Below are 26,715 nucleotides of genomic sequence, written 5' to 3' on the forward strand. Positions count from 1 at the left end.
AATCATTCCTTTACCAGATGAAATATATGTCAGCATTGTATAATGTACACAATAGTCACCCTTACTATGTGTATCTGTTTCCTTGGATATCTGTCTGTCTGTCTGTCTGATATGTAGATCTGTCTGTCTGTCTGATATGTTGATCTATCTGTCTGTCTGATATGTTGATCTGTCTGTCGATCGATCGATCAATCTCTTTTTTTTATTTTTCCGGTCCATTTCTTTTTCCCTTTAATTTTCTTTTTGTAACGAGCAATAGTGAGACAAACAGACCCAGATACAGAGGAACAGTTCAAAGGATTTATTTACAATAAATGTGAGCAGTCATTTTGGATGTTGGGATCCAGGCACCAGCCGGGAGAGATGACAGAAGCACGCGCACCATGGCTGCGCCCGTGGCAATCCATGAAGTGTGTGATCGTAGAATGAGTGTGTGTTGTGGAAGTCAGGAATAGATTAGTGGAATCCTCTGGTGAAGCTTAGTGTGATGCAGAAAGACGGCCAGCAGAGTAGGGTGATCTAACTCCCGACATGCGGGCAAAGACGAGGTATCCTCCGTAAAAACCAAACTGACACGCAGTGAACTGGAGGCAACCACACACCCGACACACAGGCAACCAACAGATACTTGAGACAGGACCAACTAGGCAGAGAGAGTGAGGTTAGTTACTTCACACCAAACAGCAATCTAGCAAAGATACTGAGAACGTGAACGGCTTAAGAAGGGAGTGAATTAGGTGGAACAGGTGTTGCTCGGCACGCTAATTAGTGGCATGTTCAGCGTTCCCCTGGGAACAATCAATGTTCCCATGGAAATGCCGATCATGCACACCGGCCGCGCCTGCGAGACGTGAGGGAGAAAAATTACAAAACAAACCATCAGACTCACCGGAGCCATGATGTTTTTCTTCCCCTTCCTTTTCCAATTCTTTAATTCATTTTACCTTGCCTTCAATATTTTCTTTGTTTCTATAATTCCCTTTTATCCTTTGTTTTTTTCTTTCTCTTTCCTTCTTTAATTTCCATCTTTTCTTCCTTTCTTCCTCACCTTCTTTCCTCAAACCCTTTTTTTCTTTGCCACCTTTCTCCCGTCCTCCTTTCCTTTTCATTTCCTTTCCTTTTTGATTCCCTTTATTTTCCTTTCTTTTCCTTTTTTCCTTTTCTTTCTTTTTTCTTTCCATTTCCTTTTAATTATTTCCTGTCCATTTCCTTCTATTTCCTTTTCCCTTTTCTTTCCCCTTTTCTTTTTTCCCTTTCCTTCTCTTTCCCCTTCTTTTCCTTTTTTCATACCCTTTCCTTTGCTTTCCTTTTCACAGAGAGCAACATGTATTGAGAAGTGACCTCTTAATTATGTTCTTTGTTTGTTACAGTAAATATGTAAGCAAGTGTCCTCAAAACATTGTTCTACTTTTATTTCTGTTAGCATTTTATTTTGACTGCTTTTACTGGCATTGTGCGCGTGCGTGCGTGCGTGCGTGCGTGCGTGCGTGCATGCGTGCGTGCGTGCATGCGTGCGTGCATGCGTGCACGTGTGTGTGTGTGTCTGTCAGCATTGTGCATAGGTTAAAGTGAGCAAGATCGACAACTGGCCCTGAATGGGTCTCCAAGGCCTGTCTGCTTCCGTCAATCTACTGGCATATGAAGGTCTCTGTCTCACCTCCTACCAGGGGCCTTCAATACATTATAGCACAAGGCCAATCTTTCATTTGCTTCAATTTGTGTTTTTGTTATCTTTCTGCTGGGTACTCTTAGCTGTCATGTTGATGGTGGATGTGGTTTAAAATGACAGAAATGCTAAAGAATTCACATTATGGCTCCATTAGCACATACTTTATTGCATAGTGATAAAATACTGTAGATATTGCAATTATCCTGGTGTATCTCATGTGTGACAGGCAAACTGGGGAGGTCAGAAATGCTTATTAACTTCAAACTGTGTCATTTCGCATCTCTTTCAGATGCGCGCGCGCGCGTGTGTGTATGTATGTCTTAGACATTCTTTGTTTTGTTGCACTGAATTTGGGTACTTGTGTTAAAATTAAAGTAAATATTAACTGTTGTTTGTTCAAACGTGGACCAGCAGATGCTGTTCTATAATGAGGTGCTGGTGTCCCCATCAGGCTTTGTAACTACCAACAAGACATTGTCAACGAGTTTTACTAAGAAGACGATGATAGGTTAAACAACATGGCTGTATTGGTCCACCAGGTAAACCAGCACTGACTAGCATAAAAAAGACATAACCAGTCAGTTGTACTGGTTTATGCTGGTATCTTCATTACATGAAGAGGAACGGCATCTGTTTTGCACCTCGATAGTTATAAAAGACAATTTTGATGGAAAATTGATGGAAAAAATGCTGGATGACGTTGATTGTTAGTACACATTTCTGCATGTCAATCATAGCAACCTAATTAGGAGGGCAATAGGATGAATGCAGGGGTTGGTTCGAGATGCCAAAAACAGGAGCAAAAAAAAAAATTGTTCAATAGATAAGAAAAAGACCAGGGAACAAATGGTTCAGCTGGTGTGATAAAAGAGAGAGAGAGAGAGAGAGAGAGAGAGAGAGAGAGAGAGAGAGAGAGAGTCTGTCTTTGCCTCATCATCAGAACAGAATTCTGCCTTGTCTTTTTAACCCATATTTATTATTGCTATCTAGTTATTGTATTGTACTTTTGTTAATTACATTTTTTTTATTAAAATATTTTATACATTATTTTGACACTTTATCCCATATTTACTATTTCTTTCATATTTTTTCAGTAACAACTTACAATAAGATTAAATTCGGTAACATTAATTAATGCATTGTCATGAACAATATATATTTTTATAGTATTTATCTTTGTTAATATTAGTTAAAATACAATTGTTCATTGTTAGTTCCTAATGCATTAAATAATGTTTACATATACAACTTTTGATATTGAAAGAGTATTACTAAGTTGAAATTAACATTAACAGAAATTAATAATTTAATCAATAATAATAGTATTGTTCATTGATAGTTCATGTAAACAAATGTTGTTAGCTAATGTTAACAAATGGAATCTTATGAAGAGTTAATTTTTTCTTTATATTTATTTAATTTTATGTATTCTAAATTTCTTTTTAATACATATTTATCATTGCTTGTTTTTAACATTTTATATATTTTTTTACCTTATGCATTCTTTGATCCATATTTATTAATGCTTTCTTGTTCTTATTTTATATTTATTTTAAGAAATATTGTTTTATGTATTTTTGTTCCTTTAACCAATCCTTAGCATTGCTTTCTTGCTATTTTGTAGTTTTTTATTTTTAATTAATGTTTTATTTTTATTTTATGCATTGTTGGTCTCTTTAACAAATATTTACTATTGCGTTCAGTTATTTTATTTGTATTTTGTTCTTTTATTAAAAAATGTGTTTAATTGTATTGGTATTTTTTTATCTTGAACCCATATATACTATTACTATTGCTAATATTTTATAATTATAATTATAATTTATTTATATTTAATTTATATATTGTTTTTATAATTGTTTTATTTATTTATTGTAACAATTAATCAATTTATTGTTGCAATACAATATTATTATAATTTTTTTTATTACTATTGCCTTCAGCTTACCTGCAGCTGTTTAGCAGCACAAATGTAACATTATTTATCATGCAGTAAAACATGGCCAAACTAAAAGTAGGAGAGAAGATTTCAGTATAGTTTGTTCAGAACAAAGGATTCTGTCTTGCACTTCCAAGCCCCCTTCTCTCCCTCTTTCTCTCTCTTTCTCACTCTCTCTCTCTTAGCTTTCTTTGTCTGTCTGATAAGAGTCTAAACATGCCTCAGGTTAGATGCTAAATACATTCCATCCTCATCTACCAGAAACACTCACTGTTTAACCTTGTTAACCCTGGAATTTAACACTTAAAGGAGACTTTGTTTTAAAATAAAAAAATATGATTAGTTTGTAAAACAAAACAGACTGAGAAGGCAGAGTTGGCTCTGGTGATGAAAGTAAATTTGATTTTAGTCCAGACAGTGCATGTTAAATCGCAAGAATTGGAGAGATTTCTTGGAAATCTGCTGGTCAGAATGGAGTCAGTGAAGTGAAATGGAGGGATATCCCCCTCAGGCCGTTGTGGGGGTCTTTTCGCTATAAACATTCCTCACATTCTTTCTGCTTATTGGATCAGAACTGTAGATGTCCTGGTGGAGAACTCTTTTATTACACTCTTAGAGATATGCATGTGTGGTGGTCTGATTTGTCTCTCTCTCTCTCTCTCTCACACACACACACACACACACACACACACACAGACACACACACACAGACAGACAGAGAGAGTCCCTTTATTTGTCTGTTATTCCAAGGGAACAAGGTGGTTTCATCAGGTTTTGTTTAGGACTTTACTTTCAATATTATATTTTTGGCAATCTAAAATTAAGTACAGTATAAGAAAAAAGGCACTTTCAGCTAATATATTAATATATGTATACACCGATCAGCCATAACATTAAAACCACCTGCCTAATATTGTGCAGGTACCCCTCGTGCCGCCAAAACGGCACCAACCAACATCTCAGAATACCATTTTGAGATTTCAATCTTCTCACCACAGTTGTACAGAGTGGTTATCTGAGTTGCCATAGACTTTGTCAGTTCGAACCAGTCTGGCCATTCTCTGTTGGCCTCGCTCATCAACAAGACATTTCTGTCCACAGAACTGCTGATGAAAATCACTGGTGATCAGCAGTTATAGGAATACTCAAAACAGACCATCTGGTACCAACAATCATACCACAGTCCAAATAACTGAGATGCATTTTACCCCATTCTGATGGTTGATGTGAACATTAACTGAAGCTCCTGACCCGTATCTGCATGATTTTATGCACTGCACTTCTGCCACATGATTGGCTGATTAGATAATTGCATGTATGATTGTTGGTGCCAGATGGGCTGGTTTGAATATTTCTGTAACTGCTGATCTTCTGGGAGTTTCACACACAACAGTCTCTCGAATTTACTCATAATGGTGCCAAAAACAAAAAATATCCAGTGAGCAGCAGTTCTGTGGATCAAAATGCCCTGTTGATAACAGGCAATGGCCAGACTGGTTCGAACTGACAAAGTCTATGGTAACTCAGATAACCATTCAGATGTGGGTTGGCGCTGTTTTCGCGGTACGAGGGGGACCTACACAATATTAGGCAGGTGGTTTTAATGTTGTGGCTGATCGGTGTAAATAAAGTATATATACAAGTAACAATGTGGTTAACAGTCACAAAAGTCTTCTTCAGAACAATATTTTAAACTTTGTAATGTCTATCTCAACAAAGCCTATGCAATGAAGGCTATATTGAAATGGACATTACAACATTCAAAATATTGTTCTGAAGTAGGGTTGCCACGGTGTACGGTGTTGCCGGTTTTACTCTGTACAAGGGACAACAAATTTTATACCAGTGGAAACATTATGAATGGAACTTTCAATATTAATACAATAGCCTTACGCAGTGTTTCTAAATCACTGTGACGCAGCACGTGAAAGATTGTCAGGCGTGCCATGGAAAATTGTCAAATTCCACAGAATAAATCGGGGTTCCAGACTGCGAGTAATTTTGCGACCATTTTTCCTAACAGTGCGATTAAACTCTGCAAGAGTTAGCACTGGTGCGACTAAAAAGTTGGCTGACTCTCTGATTGTGCTCTGTTGTTTTTCATTGCATATGAGAAATATCAATAGGTAACATTCCATACTCTAACTGGATCAATCAGCACGGCTTAATGGACAGATCAGCGCAGAGATGTGCATTTACACGTGGACTGGTCTTGTGCGCTCAGTCGTGCAGGTCCAACCCAATCTCATGAAAAGTCGTACATAATTTACGAGTTGGCTATTTCATATGGTCTTGCATGTTGTTGGTCACATAAACTCATACAACTTCATTACGTGCAAATTCCCTGATGTCTAATGCATAAGTAACCATGTGGATGCTTCACAAATGTCTTTGGTTTAAGTTTTTCGTTTTTTAAATAAATTTAATTTCCAATGCAAAATCACTAAAGCCCTTCACGGGTGTTGAAAAGCATCTTTCAAAAAGTTGAACAACACAATTTTAATTGCTATTTATTTTTTCAGTTTTATTTTCATTTTTAGTGTAAATAAAAAAATAAAAAAACAGAATTTGAAATCAAGCTGCCTTGCGTTATTGTGTAGGCTATTGCTTAAATTAAATATACCCAATGGTACCACCTAGTGTCTAACCATTGGTAATACCGGTGTTAGTCAGTTTGAACTTGAACATCGCACTGGTGTGGAAATTATGAGACCGTGGCAAGTCTATCCTGTAGAAGACTCTTGTGTGGGTTGTAATGTAAACCACATGGTTACTTATTAAAAATATATTCTTTGGAGCAGAATGTTGGGACCCGTCCCATATGGCACATTACGGCCTTGCAGTCATCCTCCGTGTTCAAACTTTGGTGACGTCAGCAAGTGCAGACAATTTTTCCCCAAGTATTTTACTTTTTGCTCTTAACATTTTAAATCTACTTGGCAACAATGGCTGTTAGGTTAAAATGCCCCAGTTCCCCACACGTACACACCGAAACATGTGGCATCACCTTAGCACAGTGAGGTGCTGTCAGGCAATTGTGACCTTCCAAAATCTGCTCTTCTTGTGCTTAAGTGAACAAAATGTTTTTTATTTGGTTCTATAAAGATAGGGTAGTAATAATCATAATAATAAAAGCATTTCTTTATCCTCATAGCACCTCAATGATAAGTAAATTTGTTTGGTCTGTGGTTAAAGGTCAGGCCATACTAGACTCTCTCAAGAGGGCATTGTATTATGAGAAGGATTTATGAAATCCTGCATTATTCTAGCCTGAGTCCCTCTCCAGTCCTTACCTATAGTCACTCCTGGATCTTCTGTCATACATAAACATGAAGCTCCACATGCAACAATAAGCTCTAGCTTTAATAAAACTGTAGATGACTAGATCAGTGCTGTCTGCCTCTCTCTATATTGGTCTATATCTATTATCTCTGGAATTCAACTGTAAATACCTTGGACTTTATATGCACAAGTCATATTAAATTAAGTTTTCAGGTAGTGAAACATTTACTAGAGTTTTTGGACAAATCTTCTGTAAAACAAATGAGAAATACTGATTTTGTGTCCAAAGGTTTCTTTTTTTAATGCAGCTGTGGATATATCCAGCCCTGAGCCCCATGTAATAACTCTTTACTGCCGTCTACTCTGGTCCACATGATACCCGTCACAATTCACAATTATGATGACTGCTTTATAATGACAAGATGCCATGCAGGATTACTCACTGTGTTGGTTTAGTGCTTGCTCTGTTCTTGCACATTTGGCAGAGCTTAAACCTACTAGGATCTTTCCCAACTCCTAACATCTCAAGAAGTTATTTATCACCAGCTCTGATGTGGAACACCTGCATGGGTTTAAGATGGCTGCTTTACGAGACCCCAGGTAGGACCTGCAGGAGGTCGGCACATCCTGCCTGACTTATTTACCACCTCTCCAGGAGAAGACATTCTCTCTTTCTCTCATGTGAACTGTTATTGACATTTTACAAGTAGATGAGAGTGGAAGGATGGCAGAGGTTTACTTCAATTCATTGAGATCATTGATCTTGCGGTTCCTCACCTGGGCCCATCTGTCTGCGGGTAGCAAGTCACTGTTTTATTTACTGAGAATACTCTCATGCATATTTCCACACAGCAACCTTAGTAGTGGTGCTTACTAAAGCAAGAATCACTATTACTTATTTCTGTATTTTGAATTTTGCTGCTTTACTGATCCCTCTGTTGGTATCACTACCCCAGTGGCTGAAGCTGAAAGTGTTGTTGAGCGAATGAGCTGTGGTTTTTGTTGTAAATGATATAGTACAGTCAACAGAAATGCATCGTTTATAATCGCTAACCCCAACCCTAAACTTAACCGTTGAAGGAGTCAAATGCAAAGTCCCTATTATTCATTGTTGTCGAATTATATTGTTGACTGTAGTATATCAACTGTAATTTCATGCTGGTCTTTTAAGCTGGGTAAAATATCATAAAGATTGAGGGTGGGCTCTTTTGACTTGGTCCAGTTAGCAGACACCCTAGCAACCACATAACAATGCACTAAATCCCACTCATTGCATGATTGCATTGTGGTGGCGACTTTTCCAAGCATCACTCACATTTTCTTAAAAAAATTAAAAAATCGAGTCCTTTATACCCCACACACACACACACACACACACACACACACACTGGCGTCTTTATCTGTCTCTTCCTCCCACAACCCAAGACGAAAGAATTGCCGCTCTCTGTTAGTCACGCTCTCTCAGCTGTTACGGCATGTAACATGCGGCAGTGAGCACCAGGAAAAAGATGGAATTTATATTTATCCTGATGAAAGGAGTCGTAGTGCCTTTGATAGTTAGAGAAATCTAGCTGAAATCCCCCCACCCCTACTTTCACATGTTTGATACTGTCATGGGTGAAATTTTCACCAACTGCTCGTCTCTGTGCTCCGGGCAGAAAGCTTCTTTCACTCGCTTTCTAAAATTACGGAAGCATAAGGAAGACTCTCTCTGCTTCTCTGGTTTCCTTCCACAGCTTGTCTTCTCCTCTTTCTCTTTTCCTTTTCAATTTAGCCACTCCATCATTTTGAGTATGTTCACAGATGAGACTCTTTCAGACAATTTGGTTGTATTTTTGTTGAGAGAACCTCATCTCTTAATTTATTAGTGTAACTGTCAGTTGATCTCCCTGTTAGTTTTATGACTTTCGTCTCATTTCAGCACATGGTAGCTTGCTAACAGCTTATTGTCACGTTGTATCACATGCTAATGTGCATGCTGCATTATGTATGTTAACATTTTAATTTAAAGTGTGACATGTTAAGCCAGTCGTAACTGGTTTGCCGGTCTTAGCTGGTTTAAGCTAGTCTCCCAGTCTTGCCAAACTGGCGATCAGCTAATTTGATATAATTTAATCACCAGCTGTTCTTCCAGCCTGACCTACTGAAAAGTTCACAATCCCCCTCTTAAACCAGCCAACAGATTTTGGTAGTTTTAGGCCTTTTGGTAGTTCACAGGTCAGCGTCTCTAGAGAAACATTTCCAGTGTGAGACTGAGGATCTTACATTTGTTTCTTTCCTTTTACCTATAACATATTTTCAACCTGGTCTCATAGAATGTTACTATATGTAAATTTTTGCAAAATAAGTTTTACTATACGTGGCTTGCTCTATATATTGCTTCAGTTTTCTGCTGAAAAAACACAAGTTGCTACCACAACGACTTTTATTCACTTTCACGCAAATCGTGAGTAAAATGGCATATCAGTTCATAAACACATTTCGCTCTGTTCCTCATGCAATACTATCTTACGACATCAAAGCACTATTACTTTAGCGCATTACTTGAAAGTCGATTCATTATAATGTTTGCATTAAATAACCAACTACATTAACAAACACGATCAACTTGCGTGATAGCTTATCTGATAGCTTATCTTGCTACCCAAAGGATCGGGATATGAGACTAGCATAGCACATGAGTTGACACGTCAGCTAAAAGTGTCATAAAAGCTTAACAAAATGATGTGGTTGGTCAGCAATTGTGTTTTCATTTCACATTTGCTTTTATGACACTATCGGTTAGGTTTAGGGTTGTGAGATAGGCTTTGTTGATTTAAAACTCGATAAAGCATTAACCTTAACCTCATCTGTTTGGAAGAACATTAAACTCACTTGTAGCACCACACCGTGGACATATCTCCTTGGAACGCCTCCGATATTTTGCATTCATTTAGCAAAAACATTTCCAGAGTCCTGCAATATTCATGAGATCTGTCGGAATATTTTCCTTGCCACTGAATAGCATTTCAGTAGAATTATGTCCTCTGCTTGTTGGTATGATTGCATCACCGCACATACAGTGGGCCAATTCAAAATGCCTGTGTTGTAGTGGAGGCCTTATATCATATAACATTTTAAGTGTCAAGGCTTGTTCAAATGCTGATTATCATAATATAATCATACCAAAACGCTAACTATTTAATTGGCATGGATTTACTGTACCTTTGTGTCACCACCCATGTGCTACAGGAAGATAAAGCAGGCTATATTTTGGGTTAGTGCATTTTGTGCGTGTACACACATTTTCAAAAGAATTGCTTGTCTTTGTCCAAGTTTTTGTACTCCGTCCTTACAGAGTAATGGATTTTCAAGTGAATCATCTCCAAGGTGACAGACTCGAGTACAGTCTGTTGCATTTACACAGAGAGAAAAAAAACAATATCCCATTCACAACTCAGTTTCGCAGTAGCTAGGTAGTCAACACATAGCATGATAGCAGTCAACACTGCTATCATGCCCATCTGTGATGAAAGTCTGAAAAATATTCACCTGGGCTGTCTTTGAGATATCCTACTTGTCATCTTCAGATTCAAATTAGCAGTGGTACTGCTCAGAAGACAAGCATGTTAAACCGAAGAAGGTTGGAGGTTCTGGCGAGGTGAGGTAACCCTGTGGCTACAGTCAGCAGAGGTTCTACAACAATAATGCATCAATGCTCCATTACCCTAGTTATATGTGCCATTGGGAGTGGAATAAAGATGCCAACAAATAGAGATGAATGGCATTCCAGATGTGTGTGAGAGGGAAAGAGAGCATCTTCTTTCGAGAGGGTTATTTTCTCTGCTTTCTTTGTGTGAGGCAGAAAAAGTACCCCCACAGCTGTTTTATGTCTGGTCTGTCAGAATGGGTGACTGGTCTTTGTGCAGTCATCATATATTTGAGAGGCTGATTTGCATGTGGAGTCGTGTTAGACGGCAAGTTGTGGCGGTTCCTCTCTGAGCTGTCAGCCTGAGGAGGAGTCTTCCAGCATGTTCGCTGTCTTCAGCTATGACCTTGAACTTCAGACTTTCCAGCAGGCTGTAGATTCTGTCTCTCTTAAGAGCCACATTTCCTTTCCCATGACTCAGTGGGAGAGAGCAGGGCTAAGACCTCAATAATCTGATTTTTAATCAAGTTGAGGAGTGTTTTAATGAAGAATGTTTAATTTAAAGTCAATGTGTAATAGAAATATGTTATTTACTTTATACATTTTTCTGGACTTATTGTAACTGATTTATTGGTACACAGTCTTCCAATGAGAAAAAAGTTACTTTGTAATCTTTCATATTTAAAAATTACTTCCTCTGCCTCTGAAACGACTTTGCTTTAAAGCTGACATCTTCAAACCCTTTTATTTTTCAACTCCTTTCCTCAAACCACCTGGCATTTTGAGACCAATTTTCATAATCCAGTTAGTACCCAATCAATAAAATTGAGTCCCGCCCTACTTTTGTTTCCTCATTTGATCCCGTTTTACTTTTAAATGCATCACATTATGACAGTAAAATGGGTTGCAAACATCACCATGTTGTCGATAACAGTGAATACAAACTATCAAAATGATTTTATAAAATCATGAATAATAAATCTATAAAAAATAGATCATTCTCACACATTCGTCAAGAAAATGTCCTTGTCATATGTAACTCCAAATCAATAAAAAAATATTTACTGTGTGTGTGTGTGTGTGTGTGTGTGCGCGTGTGTATATATGTGTGTGTATGTATATATGTATATATATATACAATAATTTTTTCAGGACACTTAAACACATTTTACCACCTAATAAACAGATGTTCCAGATGTTTTTCTTTTCCCATTGATGATTCTCATTAGCCAAACAGTCATTTTTTATATTCACATTTACGTTTACTATATTACAGTAAAAAGATGCTGTTATTCAATGATTTTTAATCAAAATAATCCAAAAGAGAAGTACTATAATGTATACATACTTTGCTATTTAGATCATATCAAGTTGTTTAAATCAAGTTTTTAGTAATGAGAATCATAATTACCATCTTTTTTTTCTTTTCTTTTTTTTTTGTCACTTTGCAGTAATGAGAATTGGGGGGTAAAGTGTGCAAAACTGTCTTAAAAAAAATCAATGTCACAATGTAAAAACTTTTAATGGCCCTAAAAATAGCCTTAATTTTCTATATGAAAATTTCTCATTTGCTTCTTTTGATTCTAGAATAAAGCTGGACCAGGACATTTTCTTTACAGGTTTCGTGAGAATCGTCCTTTTGAGCACAGGATTTTGTGTTGACTTTTTTGAACAAGGTTGCTTTAGCTAAATCTGACACTTACAAACAACTGGAACCACTGTTCAGATTTCTAGACATCCTTTTGACTTTGCCAAAGCAACCTTACCCACAAACACACACACATATGCTAAAATCCTTCAACTAGAGCTGGCCTTAACTGGTGCTTAATTCAATTATAAAATACTTCTATAAAAGAGACTTGTACTCAATAGCTTAATTTATAAGTCTGTGCACTGAAACAGCTCAGGCTCCAATAATGTGACCTCAGTTACATGTGAGGTGCCCCTAGTCTCGATACTGGGCCCTTTCTCATTAATAATGAGGCTATTGCAGTGTGTGTTATTAGTATTGACTGGTCTTACACAGAGGAGGCAGCCAGTTATTGGCTGTTGTTTGGATCTGCCATGATGGTCCTAGATTTAAATCTCTGTGGAAACAGGAGAGTTATTAAAATGGGAGACTTGGCACTGTAGAGAGATCTCGGATGTCTCTCAGGCTCGCAAATGATTATATGCCAACATCTTCATCACCAAAAAGTAAGAAAGACAGAGATGATTAACAAAAGAGATGTGAAGATACAGAGAAGAACTAAATAGTCTCTTGTAATCAGTTTTTACAGTAAGAACTGATGACTTTTCTTAAGGTGGTTTCATCACTTTCATTATCTGAGTGCTTCAACTCCCAGTAGAGAGCTATAGATATATGTCTCTCACTTATATCTATAGCTCACCTGTCTTGCACTAAAAAACCCTGAGCCTGTGTCTTCGCTTTTGACCCCCATGACTGTGTGTGAAGATTTTAAAAAGACGAATGTATTAATTTAGACAGAAAAGGGAGGAAAAGATCAGCTAAAGACATTTTTAAGGATGCTTACACACTTCACTGTGACAGAAAAGGTGTTGATGTGCTCACAAGCATCCTCTGCTTCTGTTAGGGTCTGGTTAATATATGTACACTGCCACCATGTGTTCAGAGAGGGTACTGCACGTACAGTGTAAGGGCATTTGAGTGTTGGCTGGATTGCCGTCTATTGGCCAGAGGCAAGATGATTGCATAGCATATCTCAGCACCCAGTGATACTTTGAGAAGTGCCATGTGGATCAGCACCAGTGAAATTCAGCATCGCCCACTGTGTTTGTCTAATCAGTGATTTAATGCTCTTTTTGAATATGAAACCAGTTCTTGGCTGTTGTTTGGAGGGTCTGATTTGTTTGCAAATTTGGTCACAGGGGTGTGAAGAGGTAATGTAGGGTGAAGAAGGAATTGAGGGTCCTGAAACCCTTTAGACCTGCACAGCTGGAGCTGGTGGTGACAGCGGGGGCGTTAAAACTAGTAACTGAGAGCTAAATCTCTCTGTCTTCGGTTAGACTGAGATTACTCTGTGGAAAACCACCTGCTAGCTTGTTGGCGGCACTCCTTCTTGTAGCTCTGCCAAAAGTTTTCTTTTCCCGGTGTTCTATCACTCCGAAAAGTTTTTATTTTAATTATTATTATATTTGTCAGGAAACGTCCCTCTAGAATGCATGTAAGCAGTGTTTACAGTACGAATTGAGGACTTTCCTTGAGGTTTCATCACTTTCGAGTGCTTCAACTCCCGGTGACACATGCTTCCTGTCTCTCACTTCTATCTATGTCTCACCTGTTTTGTGCACTTAATAACCCTGAGCCTGTTTCTTCGCTTTGAAAGAATTCCAATTTTTCAGAAGAAATGCCTAGCTTCAAGTAATGATTGAGCAAGGAAATGATTCTAATACTATTTTGAAAGTAATAATATTTTTTTAGAAAATGCTAAAAAAGAAAATGTATTTATTCTTCTTCTTTTTTTTTTTTAATTTTTTTTTTTAAGTGTTAATCCAACATGGACACACGATTGCATTTCTATGAACCTTGCTCATGCTATGTTACAGTGCAAGATCAGAGACCTGTATATCAGGTATTTCTAAACACTACCAAACTTGTATGGAATGTTCCAGCGTACAGTATGATAATTTTTCAAGGTCCATCAATCAAAACCGGCATCTAGACAGACAGGAAGTGAAGTGGTGGGAAAGTATTAAGACATACTGTAGATGCCCTTGGGTCAGAGGCATTTATAGTGTCATGGTTTACACCTGTTACTTCCCATCTTTCAGAACAGTGTAATTGTTGAAATGTTAGTAGAGAAATTACTAATAGGCATAAGATCATACTGTATTGTTGTATTTTGCTGAGTTGATTTTTGTTTAACTCATAAAGAGATGAATAGTCATTTTGTAAAATATGTTAGAAATCATGAACGCACATTAAAATGAAGACTCCAGTCACATCAGTAACCTTATGAAAGCTGCTTTATTCTACATGGATAGGGTCCACACATGGGGGCTGCCATGTTAGAATCACATGACCAGCTGAATACTACTCGCTTAATCTCAGTAACCGTTCTGTTATTTGACACTTTTTCTCATTAAAGTAATCATGGCTGACTGAATATTTCATGTCTGAAAACTATTGATTTTAAACTATGCTGCATCCAAGCTGCTAAGTGTCAGTGTAAATCCAAGATTACACAAAGACAAAGGTTACTAAGTGCACCTTTAAAGTTTATGTTACTTCTTGATGTTAAAATTCTTTCTCGTATCCCAGCTTATTACGCAGAGTCAAATGTAAGTTAACCATTTCTACCGGTAGGTTGATTTCACCTAAAAGTGGTGCTATCATTGTTTGTTTGAGCAGCCCGTTCAGACTGATAAATCAGCATTAGCTCATCCAGTAGTTTTGGAATTTTGTCAAATTTGGGAAGGTACCTATCTGTTTGTACAACCAATTAAAGACAGGGGGAGTTTCCTGGAATTTGTTTGAAAATAATGATAATTTTTTTGCAGTTACGTTTGGTGACACTTCAGCTTTAAGGTTGTTTGTGTGTCAGTTATCATATTATAATGTTTCTGTAGGAGTGGGCAAAATAAACCAAAATTTATATTGTGTTATTTTGGACATTTTGGGCTGATAACGATATACAGTATATCGTATTATACACATTTGAATGGAAAAGTGATCTGTAGCATAACCTAGAATGCACATTATGTACCCTGTGGCAGCATTTGCATAACCGCGATATGATGACACATTTCAACTGGTATATCATTTTGACCGGTATATCACAGTCCCGATGTATCTGCTTTCAGATAGCTAGTTTTCATGCCTTGAAATGTGTGAACGCATAACTAATGGAATTTTCCTTTCCTTTTGTGTCTCCTATAGAAAATTCTACTACATCACTCTGCTGAGGGACCCTGTTTCTCGCTACCTAAGTGAATGGAGACATGTCCAGCGGGGGGCGACGTGGAAGACTTCCCTGCACATGTGTGACGGACGAACGCCTACGCCTGATGAGCTACCACCGTGCTACGAGGGTACTGACTGGTCAGGGTGCACTCTGCAACAGTTCATGGACTGCCCCTACAACCTTGCCATTAACCGGCAAGTCCGTATGCTCGCTGACCTCAGCCTGGTGGGCTGCTACAACCTCTCCACAGTGACAGAGAAAAGGCGTTCACAGCTCCTTCTGGAGTCAGCCAAGAAAAACCTGCGAGACATGGCTTTCTACGGTCTGACGGAGTTCCAGAGAAAAACGCAGTACCTGTTTGAACGCACCTTCCACCTCAAGTTCATCCGACCGTTCATGCAGTACAACAGCACGCGGGCAGCCGGCGTGGACCTGGATAACGACATGATACAGCGCATAGAGGAGCTAAACGATTTGGATATGAAGCTGTATGACTACGCCAAAGACCTGTTTCAGCAACGCTATCAGTACAAGCACATGCTGGACCGTCGGGAGCAGAGATTACTGAGGGGACAAGCATCTTTCCACAACCTTTTCCGAGACGAAGGAGCCAGGGGAGAGGGTACGGCACGCCTGCCTACTGAGGACTACATGAACCACATTATCAATGGGTGGTAACCACCCACCCCTCTCCAGAGAGAGAGAGACAGAAAGGAGGAACAGTAACAAGGAGAGGGGAATAAACAAGCCCAGGTGGAATACCCATTCCCAAATGGAAGAGGTCAACGTTTTGCACAATCTCTCCCATCGTTATGTCGTGTATACTCTATACAAGCTGTAATTTGGGACCAGAGAATGTTCTGTTAAAGCGTTTTGGGAAGTGCAGCATTTCATAGGCTTTTTAAACAAACTTTCTAGTATAATGCTAATAATAAATTATTCTCCTAACATCCATCCAAGTACTCTCTGGACCTCAGTGCTGTAGTGTTTCATTTCACATAAGTGTGATTGAAGTGAATGGAACGGGTATTATATTACCTGAGAATACCTGATATACACATGAAAATCTGAGAATCTATAGACTTTCGTGAAAATGAAAAGAGATTGTTTTTATATATAAATATGTATAAATCTTAGATTGCCTTTTTTAAAAACCTGATGTGAAGTGCAGCCAATTACAAGTGATTGCAAATTACTAACAGGAGTTGTAACAAGAGTATGTTTTTATAGATATATCATAATATATAACACGAGTCCCCCCACCCCCTCACATGCCCTGGATGTTGTGTTAGTGAGAAAGCCATTCCTGACAGTCACATTAGCTCTGTTTTAAACCTAGTGAGCTGTGTCCGGAGGTCCGATGCAAAGGCTGTCCCAAATGGAAGGTAACTTAAAGGAATATTCTGGGTTCATTACAAATTAAGCTCAATCAACAGCATTTGTTGCATAATATTGATTACTACAAAAATGTATTTTGACTTGCCCCTCCTTTTTGTTAAAAAGAAGCTAAAATCTGGTTTACAATGAGGCACTTACAATGGAAATGAATGGGCCCAACATTAAAATTCTCACTGTTTCAAAAGTATAGCTACAAGATATAAACAATATGCATATTTAAATGATTTTAGTGTGATAAATTGCTTACGAACCTTTTCTGTGTAAAGTTACATTTTACAACTTTTCAATGTCAACAAACCCTAAAACTACTATAAAAATGATGATTTAAACAATTTTACTGCTCAAATTATACATGGGTTTTAACAGAAGAATTAATTTACAGTAAGTGCTCTTATAAAATTATAAGTTTAATATTTCTACCTTTTTAAACCTTCCAAAAATTGGCCTCATTCACTTCTATTGTAAGTGCCTCACTGTATCCTCGATTTTTTTTTCGTTCTTTTCCTTTTTTTTTTTTTTTTTTTTTGGCGTAATCGACATGATGTCACAAATGCTGTCGATTGTATTGAACCTGGAATATTCCTTTAAGTTTTCTGCCTCTTGTTTTGGCCAAATTTGAACAGTATAGTATGTATTCTTCACAGAGAAAATAGTTCCATAAAGCACTGTAATGAGCTCTGTGAAAAAATATTTCAACTCTATTCCATGACAAGTTTAGACCTATTTTAAAAATAAAGTGTGCTGCACTTGAAGAGCACTATTTGTGTGGCATGCAAAGTTTGCGCCCTATGTGGAGCATTCCAAACCAGTCACTTAAAGGTGCACGACATAATATTCTTGTTTATGTTGCGGTGACGCCTAGTGTTGTAGATGACGGATCACGCAAAAACAGACGTTCTTAGTTACCGATGTCTTTACTAAATGTATTCATTTATTTGTGGATGAACTTGTCGAGATAAATATAATTAATCTGGTCAAATAATCTCAACACGGAGGCACTCATGAATGTGCACCCAGCACCAACTGTAGGATCAAGCAGCTATTTCTCTTAGAATGATAAGACTACAGTCTTCATCTCATGTGAGTGTACATCATTTTAAACCTATTTTAAAAAAAATACTATTCTACTATTACTATTTTCTTCTGTTGAAAGGTTTAGCAGCAAAAAAATTATTGAGTGCACCTTTAAGAGGTTCCTTGTCTATGCTATGGAAGGCAGCTGACTATGTAGGCAGGATGCAGCGAGACAGCTCTCTAGGTTTTGGAGTTATTTCTGATACCCACTGCGCCAACTATGCCCTCATGTACAATTGTTTTTATATTTTTTTTAAGCATGTGCTGTTAATACAGTGTGTACTCTACTTGTTTGTTTTTGCACATTTACATTTGCTGTGAGATTAATAATTTTACCCATAATGCAATGCAGTTCACCCTATACATTTTGCCTCTTGAATGATTTACCTTAAATGAAAACAATATTTTAACAGCGCTCTTATTTGTTCATTTTCTGGTTATGATTCACATCTTTTGCCCTTGTTAATTGTAGAGTTCACGAACATGTCAAATGTGTTAATTGAACTTGCACTGAGCATGTTGGGGCCCGACATCTCTCACAGATCTCGTCTGGTTCTGCGTTTGTTGTGGATGTCTACAGAGGCTCCTTAACTCCCATCGTTCCACCTCCTTTCAGCAGAAGCTATTGAAGCCATGTTTAGACCCATTTGATAAAGCCTTTATAAAAGAGTGAAATGGATCATATGCTGTGTCTGGATCTCAAACTGGCAGAATACTGAAGGAACCCTGCTTTAATCGAGAGAATTGAGTGGAAAAAAAAAATGTGAGAGAGAGAGTGAGAGTGTGAGAGAGAGAGTGAGTTCATGTATACAAATGTATATTTGTGGGTGTGTGAGCAAACTATTTTGAGGTGTCTCCAGTTTACTTCCCAACAATGTTCATTACTGTGAGTTTTTCTGTTATTCATAACACCTGGATGTTTAAAATGACCTATTAAAAGATATTTCCCATTTTTAAGATGTGGTGAGTTTGGTTCTTCTATTACATAGACCACGTTTACATGCACGAAAGATAAAATTATATATATATTTTACACGCATACCAATATAACATTGCTTAAAGAAAATGTATATATATATTCTTAATCATCCTCAATTAGGCCATTATATATATATAATGGCACAGCATACAATTTAATATATATATATATATATATATATATATATATATATATATATATATATATATATATATATATATATATATACACACACACACACACACACACACACACACACACACACACACACACTCTCACACCGGCCAATTTATCAGGTACACGTGTACATCTAATTATTCATACGATTATCTAATTAGCCAATCGTGTGGCAGCACAACAGTCTCTCGATTGTGAAGAGTCTTGTGCGCAAAACAAAAAACTTCCAGTGAGCGGCAGTTCTGTGGGCAGAAATGGCTCTGGCCAGGCTGATCCAAGCTGACCGTAACCCAGAACCACATTCTGAGATGCTCTTCTGCTCATTACAATTCTACAGAGTGTTTATCTGAGTTACCATAGCATTTCTGTCAGCTCAAACCAGTCTGGCCATTCTCCGTTGACTTCTCTCATTATCAAGGTATTTCCATCCACAGAACTGCCGTTTTCTGAATGATTTTTGCACCATTCTCTTTACACTCTAGAGACTGTTGTGCGTGAAAATCCCAGGAGATCAGCAGTTACAGAGATACTCAAACCAGTCTGTCTGGCACCAATGATTATGCCACGAGCTAAATCACAGAGATACATTTTTTTTCCCCATTCTGATTGTTGACCCATATTTGCATGATTTTATACATTACACTGCTGCCACACAATTGGCTGACTAGATAATCACATGAATAAGTAGGTGTACAGGTGTACCTAATAAAGTGGCCGGTGAGTGTGTATATACTGTATATATATATAATGGTATACCGTGTATTCTTAATCATCCTCAATTAAGCCACAAATATACTTACAGCAAGAACACAGACACAGTTTTCTACCTAAACACTATCCGCTATCTCCAACAACACTTAGGTGTTGGAAAAACGTCTAGGTTACGTATGTAACCTCCGTTCCACGATGGAGGGAATGAGACGTTGTGTCAGAGAAGCGACACTAGGGGTCTCTCTTGAGTGCCGATATTCACCTCTGGACTATGAAAAAAGGCCAATGAGAGTTGGCAACCAGTATTTGCATGTCCCGCCCCCGGACATTCGGGTATTTAAGCGGCGCAAATACGGGAGTTCATTCATGATTTTTCTGAGGAGCCGGAAATGGTCCGGCCACAACAGAGGCTCGGCTCAGCGACGTGGCAGGGGAGACACAACGTCTCGTTCCCTCCATCGGGGAACGGAGGTTACATACGTAACCTAGACGTTCCCCTTCTGTCGCTCTCTCCACGTTGTGTCAGAGAAGCGACACTAGGGGTCCACTTATAAAAGTGCCACGCGCTGAGCCGTGTATGTGAACTGCTGATACAGGAGCGAACAGGTATTCTTACGTGCAGGACGACCAACTGTATCAGGCTGCACGTACCCTTCCCCAATGCCCCATTTAAGCCATCAGGATTCCTTATCGTTACCCCGGAAGGGGGAACAAGGTGCTTGCTGGCAACCTGGGAACGGGCCAAGCCTGGCCGGGCCTCTTTTCTCTCTATGTTTCTCGCATAGAGCAACTTAGGCCCTAAGGCCCTTAGGCCTTAAGACACGCATTGAGGGAAGGGGGTCTTAGCCCTTATTCAGGGCGGAGAAGACCCTGCGGAGGCCACGCCTACCCGAGAGGGGAGGCAAGTTTAAGTGGCAAAACCATCAGAGGCCTGACTTAGGGCCTATGTGGAAAAGTCGGTGCGGTGGTGGATCCAGCCTATAGAGGGGGGAACATACAGCACGGCAACCGAGGCAGCCATGACTGCCTAAGGGAAGCACGGGAGTCCGCTCGCCAGAGGGGACAGAACCGTGGCGTTACACACAGGGGGAGTCCGAAGGAGGCCTTACCTGTGGAGCACCTACACCAGTGCAGGGTAGCTTGCGGTACTCGCAGTGGCTTGGGTCAGCAAGTTCCTCCGCTGAACTGCGACCCACGAGGGCTAGGGAGGAATCAACTAGTGTCCCAAACCTGAGATCTCCTGGGAATGAAGGCGCACTGTTTCCCTGGTTAGGGGAAGGGCTAGGTGCAAGCGATTCACCCGGTCAGATCGTGAGCGTGCCACCGAGTTCTATGGGCTCGGTACCTGAGAGAACACGGGACGATACTGACCCAACTCGGAGATTGTAGAATCTCGCGAAAGTGTTAGGTGTTGCCCAGCCCACTGCTCTACAAATGTCTGCTAGGGCAGTGCCCCTAGCCAGTGCCCATGAGGACGCAACAATCCTGGTGGAGTGGGCTCGGACCCGCAAAGGGGGGGGGGCACGGCCTGGGTGTGATAAGCCAGGGAAATGGCGTCGACAACCCAGTGGGCGAGTCTCTGCTTGGAGACAGCATTCCCTTTCTGCTGTCCCCCAAAGCAGATGAAGAGCTGCTCAGAGCGTCTAGTGCTCTGTGTGCGGTCCAGGTAGATACGTAAGGCACGTACTGGACACAGCAGTGAAAGGGCTGGATCTGCCTCCTCCCGGGGCAGCGCTTGCAGGTTCACTACCTGATCCCTGAAGGGTGTGGTAGGAACCTTGGGCACATAGCCCGGTCGCGGTCTTAGGATCACGAAAGTGTCTTCCAGACCGAACTCCAGGCAAGTGTCGCTAACAGAGAACGCATGCAGGTCCCCGACCCTCTTGATGGAAGCGAGCGTGATCAGCAGGGCGGTCTTGAGAGAGAGGGCCCTGAGTCCAACTGAGTCAAGCGGCTCGAAGGGGGGTCTCTGGAGTCCCATAAGGACGACCGAGAGATCCCAGGAGGGGAACAGGTTAAGCCGGGAGGGAGCTATCCTCCGGGCACCTTTTAGGAACCTGACGATTAAGTCGTGCTTACCAAGAGACTTTCCGTCTACCGTGTCATGGTGGGCCGCGATAGCGGCGACATACACCTTGAGGGTGGAGGGGGACAGCCTCCTCTCCAGCCTCTCCTGAAGAAACATGAGCACTGACCTAACTGCGCACTTCTGCGGGTCTTCGGCTCGGGAAGAACACCAGTCCGCGAACAGACGCCACTTTAGGGCGTAAAGATGCCTGGTAGAGGGGGCTCTGGCTTGGCTGATTGTATCTACGATGGTAGATGGTAGACCGGCTAGATCTTCCGCATCCCGTCCAGGGGCCAGACGTGGAGGTTCCAGAGGTCTGGCCAGGGAGGGGCTGTCGTGAGGAGTGTGAGGTCCGAACACCAAGTCCGGGTAGGCCTAGTAGGGGGCTACCAGGGTGACTTGCTCCTCGTCCTCCCTGACCTTGCATAGCACCTGTGCAAGAAGGCTCACTGGGGGAAATGCGTACTTGCGCAGCCCCGTGGGCCAGCTGTGTGCCAGCGCATCTGCCCCGAGGGGAGCCTCTGTCCGGGCATACCAGAGCGGGCAGTGGGAGGTTTATTGGGAGGCAAACAGGTCTACCTGAGCCTTGCCGAACCGGTCCCAAATCAGCTGGACCGGCTGGGGGTGGAGCCTCCACTCCCCGCCAGGCAAGCTTTGTCTTGACAGCGTGTCCGCTATCACATTGAGGTTGCCGGGGATGTGAGTGGCACACAGTGACTCCAGTCGCTGCTGACTCCAAAGGAGGAGACGGCCAGGCGAGCTGTGACATGTGGGGAGCGTACTCCGCCTTGGCGGTTTATGTAGGCTACGACCGTGGTGCTGTCTGTTCTGACTAGGACGTGTTTGTTCTGAGTTAACGGGAGAAACTTCTGCAGGGCCAGACAAACAGCCAGCAGCTCTAGGCAGTTGATGTGCCAGCGCAGCGGGCCTCGGTTCCACCGGCCTGCAGCTGCGTGCCCGTTGCACACGGCGCCCCAACCCAATTTGGAAGCGTCGGTTGTGACCAGAACGCGCCGGGACACCTGCTGCAAGGGTACACCTGCCCTTAGAAAGCAGAGGTCTGTCCAGGGTTTGAAGGTTTAGTGGCAGGCAGAAGTAACTTTTACGTTGTGCGTGCCGCGGCGCCATGCTCGTCTTGGGACTCGAGTCCGGAGCCAGTGCTGAAGTGTTCTCATATGCATCAACCCCAACGGCGCGGCCGCCGCGGAGGATGCCATATGCCCCAGGAGCTGTTGGAAATGTTGCATTTCCAACAGCGAGGCATTTCAGCACTGACTGAGCATGCTCGTTGGAGAGACGTGCTGTCATTGAGACTGAGTCTAACTCCAGACCGAGAAAAGAGATGCTCTGGACCGGGGAGAGCTTGCTCTTTTCCGGTTGACCTGAAGCCCCAAGCGGCTGAGGTGCCTGAGCACCTGGTCTCTGTGTGTGCATAGTAACTCTCGAGAGTGAGCCAGTATGAGCCAGTCGTCGAGGTAATTGAGTATCGTATGCGGCTACTCGGGCGGGGCAAGAGCTGCCTCTGCGACTTTCGTGAAGACGCAAGGGGACAGAGACAGGCCGAAGGGGAGGACTATGTACTGATACGACTGGCCGTCGAACGCGAACCGTAGGAAGGGTCGATGTCGAGGGCAAATTGAGACGTGGAAGTACGCGTCCTTCGGGTCTACCGCTGCGAACCAATCTAGATGCCGGATGCCAGATAGAATTTGTTTCTGGGTGAGCATTTTGAACGGGAGTTTGGACAAGGTCCGATTGAAAACTTGCAGGTCCAAGATAGGTCGTAAGCCGCCGCCTTTCTTGGGTACAACAAAGTAAGGGCTGTAGACACCCTTCTTCGTTTCGGTTGGAGGGACAGGCTCTATCGCGTCCTTTAATAGAAGGGAGGCGATTTCTTCGCGCAGGGAATGGGCATGTTGGCTGTGTACTGCGGAAAAATGTACGCCCACGAAGGGGGGCGGAGACCTGGCAAACTGAATTGCGTAACCGAGTCGAATGTTCCGGTGCAGCCAGCGTGACGGGTTGGACAATGAAAGCCACGCCTCTAAGCTCCGTGCTAGGGGCACCAAGGGGCGAAGTTTTTGGGCGTACCGGCGGGCTTCGCAGCGGTCGCGGAACAGGTAACGCGGCGTCGGGAGGCAACGTGGCGTCCGAGGCTCGGTGGTGAGAATAAACTCAAAGCACTTACCTTGCTCCGCGCACCCGGCGAGGCGGGTTCAGTGACTGAGGAGGAGGTCTGATGCTGGCGTCCTCTGGACTCGTCTGAACCGGCCGGCCGGGGAACAGTCGTGAGGCTGAAGGCGGGGACACCGCATCCATGGAGCGGGACTGTTGAGGCCTGAAAGCAGAGTGCCGTGAGAGCGGCATTTGCGAGCCAGGTGACCCCAGAGACAACAAGGAAATAGCTCTATAGTGTGTAGCAATTTAACAAAAATTCTCCTCCCGGCCCTCCACCGGGAATGGAGTGGTCTTACCAACTCCGGAGCTAACGTCTCGGTCTCTGGGTCTGTCATCTCAGGAGCGCCTGGGAGCCTTCTGGGTCCTCAAGGGGGTCCGTGAGGCGATGGGCATCCAACTTCTGCGGGGGCTCAACGCTGGGGCTGAGAGCTGGGCCCACTCACTTGTTAGTTGAGGCGAGCACCACTTTCTTTCTTTCTTGAAAGCCGCAGGAGGGCGCCCTCGGCGAGCAGACAGGGCATGGCCCCTGGCGGCAGGTTTGCTGCAGGGCAGGATGCTTTTTTGCTTGAAAATAGCCTTCGTCTGTTTCTTCACCACTGAGGACTGCTGGGCGAAGTCGTCAAGTGGTGTCGCCGAATGGGCCGGAGCTGGGAGGCGAGGCGTTTGAGAAAGTGTGCTTTGTCTGCCTCCCGTACTGCCTGTCCATCGTTGCGTTTCTGGACCACGGAGTGGCCATCGCCTGTTCGAGTGCAGTTCCTGCAGCACGTCAAGAACAGGACTACCCAATGCAGATTTTGAAGTGCCCTGGCCGGTGGACTTGCAGGAGGGGGCCATGGCGTGGAGGGGAGCGGTCTGGGACTGTTCTACCACCGAGGGTAGCGAGGCGGAGGAGCGAGGAAGCTGGGCTTGCTCAGCTCGTCATGCACGTCCGGGAAGGAATCCGAGGCGCGGCTGTGGCGGCGCATATGCCCGCGGAACCAATTAAGCCGGGGAAGCATAGCGGACCTTCTTGCGTCAGGCTCAGACTGGGCGGAGACCGAAGGTGGCGGCCCAGGCGAGTTATCCGCATCCGGCGCGCTGTTACGCTCTCCGATGCAGCGGTGATGTCATCATCCAATGCTTGGGAGCTCGAGGGACCGGACGGTAGGCCGTTAAGCGGCCCGCACTAATCCCGAGCTCGAGGGAAGCAGGCAAGCGTGCCGGGGAGGCGGGAGGTTTTCGGGGATTTACCCGGAAGCATCCGTTATTCTCCCCAGATCGTTCTCCATCAGCCAGCGCGCCTGCCTCAATCCCGTAGGAAGGAGGTGAGGCGCGGGGGGCGGCTGAGATGGCTCTCTCTCATTACAAGAGAAAGCAGACATCGCAACGCTGCCGCGGCTATGTTCTCACACTGAAAACATAACCCATTGGAGAGAATGCTCATCCCGAGCTCGGACAGAAACAAGCAAGCGTGCGGGGAGGCGGGGGGTTTCGAGGGGTTCACCCGGCGAAGCGGAGCCCGTCATTGTCCCCAGATCGTTTTCATCGCCGCGTCGCCTGCCTCAATCCCGTGGGAAGGAGGCGAGGCACGAGGCGGCTGAAGCGGCTTTCTCTCACTACAAGAGAAAGCCTACGACCACTAATGCTGTCATGGCTATGTTCTCGCACTGAAAACATAGACCATTCATAAAAACGCTGCCTGCGTGTGATCGCAACCCAGGAATGCAAGGCAGTTTTTATGACCGTCAGAGGTGGGGAGACATCAACCACATCCAGAAACTACACAGGGGCGGAAATATCGTCTTTAAAAAGACGCGTCCTGAGAAGGACGTTCAACGCCGCTGTGTTTTGCTCTTTAGAGCGAAATTACTCTTTTAGAATAACTCTTTCGAGTTGTCTGCGCTGTCGAAGCACCCAGGGGTAAGAATGCACAGCCGTGCACGAAGGAGAAAGCCGCTGTTATGCGCCGTCAGATCCAACAGCATGCAGAGCGTCAGAGGATTAACCAGGAACTTGGTGTGTAACTCGCAGCAGAGTTCATGCACGACCATCGGCTCCGAAGAAATTTTCTGAATGAACTCCCGTATTTGCGCCGCTTAAATACCGAGTGTTAATTATCTTTTAGAGAGTATGTGACTAGTTACATGTGGTCCCAGGAATTGGCTCTGTTATGACTAGAACATTTCCTGAACAATTTTGTTTCATCACTCTTAGTCTGATTTCAGTGACAAACAGTAAGGAACCTCAAACTGATGTTATTAAAATGTCTAATTAAATAAAATGTCATACTATAAATTTAGTCCTCAGCTGCAGATATGCAGTTGACACATGCACGATTGCACATACTCCATACTTTAAACAACAATTTTTCAATGTAGTGATTTCACAAAATATCAAACCAAGTGGCATTTATATTAAAGATATATCATACATATTTTAAGCAAAATATTGCATGAAAAAAGTTTGTTAGGTCACATAATCAATCAGAGGGTATATTTAAGTATTTGAGAACTTCTGTCAACTCATACCTTAAATTTTTTTAATATCACAATTCCTTATAAGGGCTTGTCTGGCCAATAAGTCCCTATTCTGATTATTTTTAATTCTAACATGATTTATTATTGTTCAAAACCTTTTCAGAACTAAAACATGTATTCCAATGTTGGGTCAAAAATGCATATTCCAGTTTTAAGTACCTTCCAAAATAA

At 42.2% G+C, this 26,715-nt stretch overlaps 1 protein-coding gene across 1 annotated transcript in view; it reads left to right on the forward strand.

Moving 5' to 3' along the window:
• LOC127634428 (heparan-sulfate 6-O-sulfotransferase 1-B-like) overlaps positions 1-18,858 on the forward strand; it is a 76,062-nt gene extending 57,204 nt beyond the window's left edge. Inside the window, exon 2 of the mRNA XM_052113982.1 lies at positions 15,419-18,858. Coding sequence (XP_051969942.1) covers positions 15,419-16,121 — 703 coding nt within the window. The 3' untranslated portion in view covers positions 16,122-18,858. The remainder of the gene's footprint in view (positions 1-15,418) is intronic.
• Positions 18,859-26,715: the final 7,857 nt, after the last annotated feature.

The sequence above is a fragment of the Xyrauchen texanus genome, chromosome 41 (assembly GCF_025860055.1).
Source record: "Xyrauchen texanus isolate HMW12.3.18 chromosome 41, RBS_HiC_50CHRs, whole genome shotgun sequence".
In the NCBI taxonomy this organism is placed as follows: Eukaryota; Metazoa; Chordata; class Actinopteri; order Cypriniformes; family Catostomidae; genus Xyrauchen; species Xyrauchen texanus.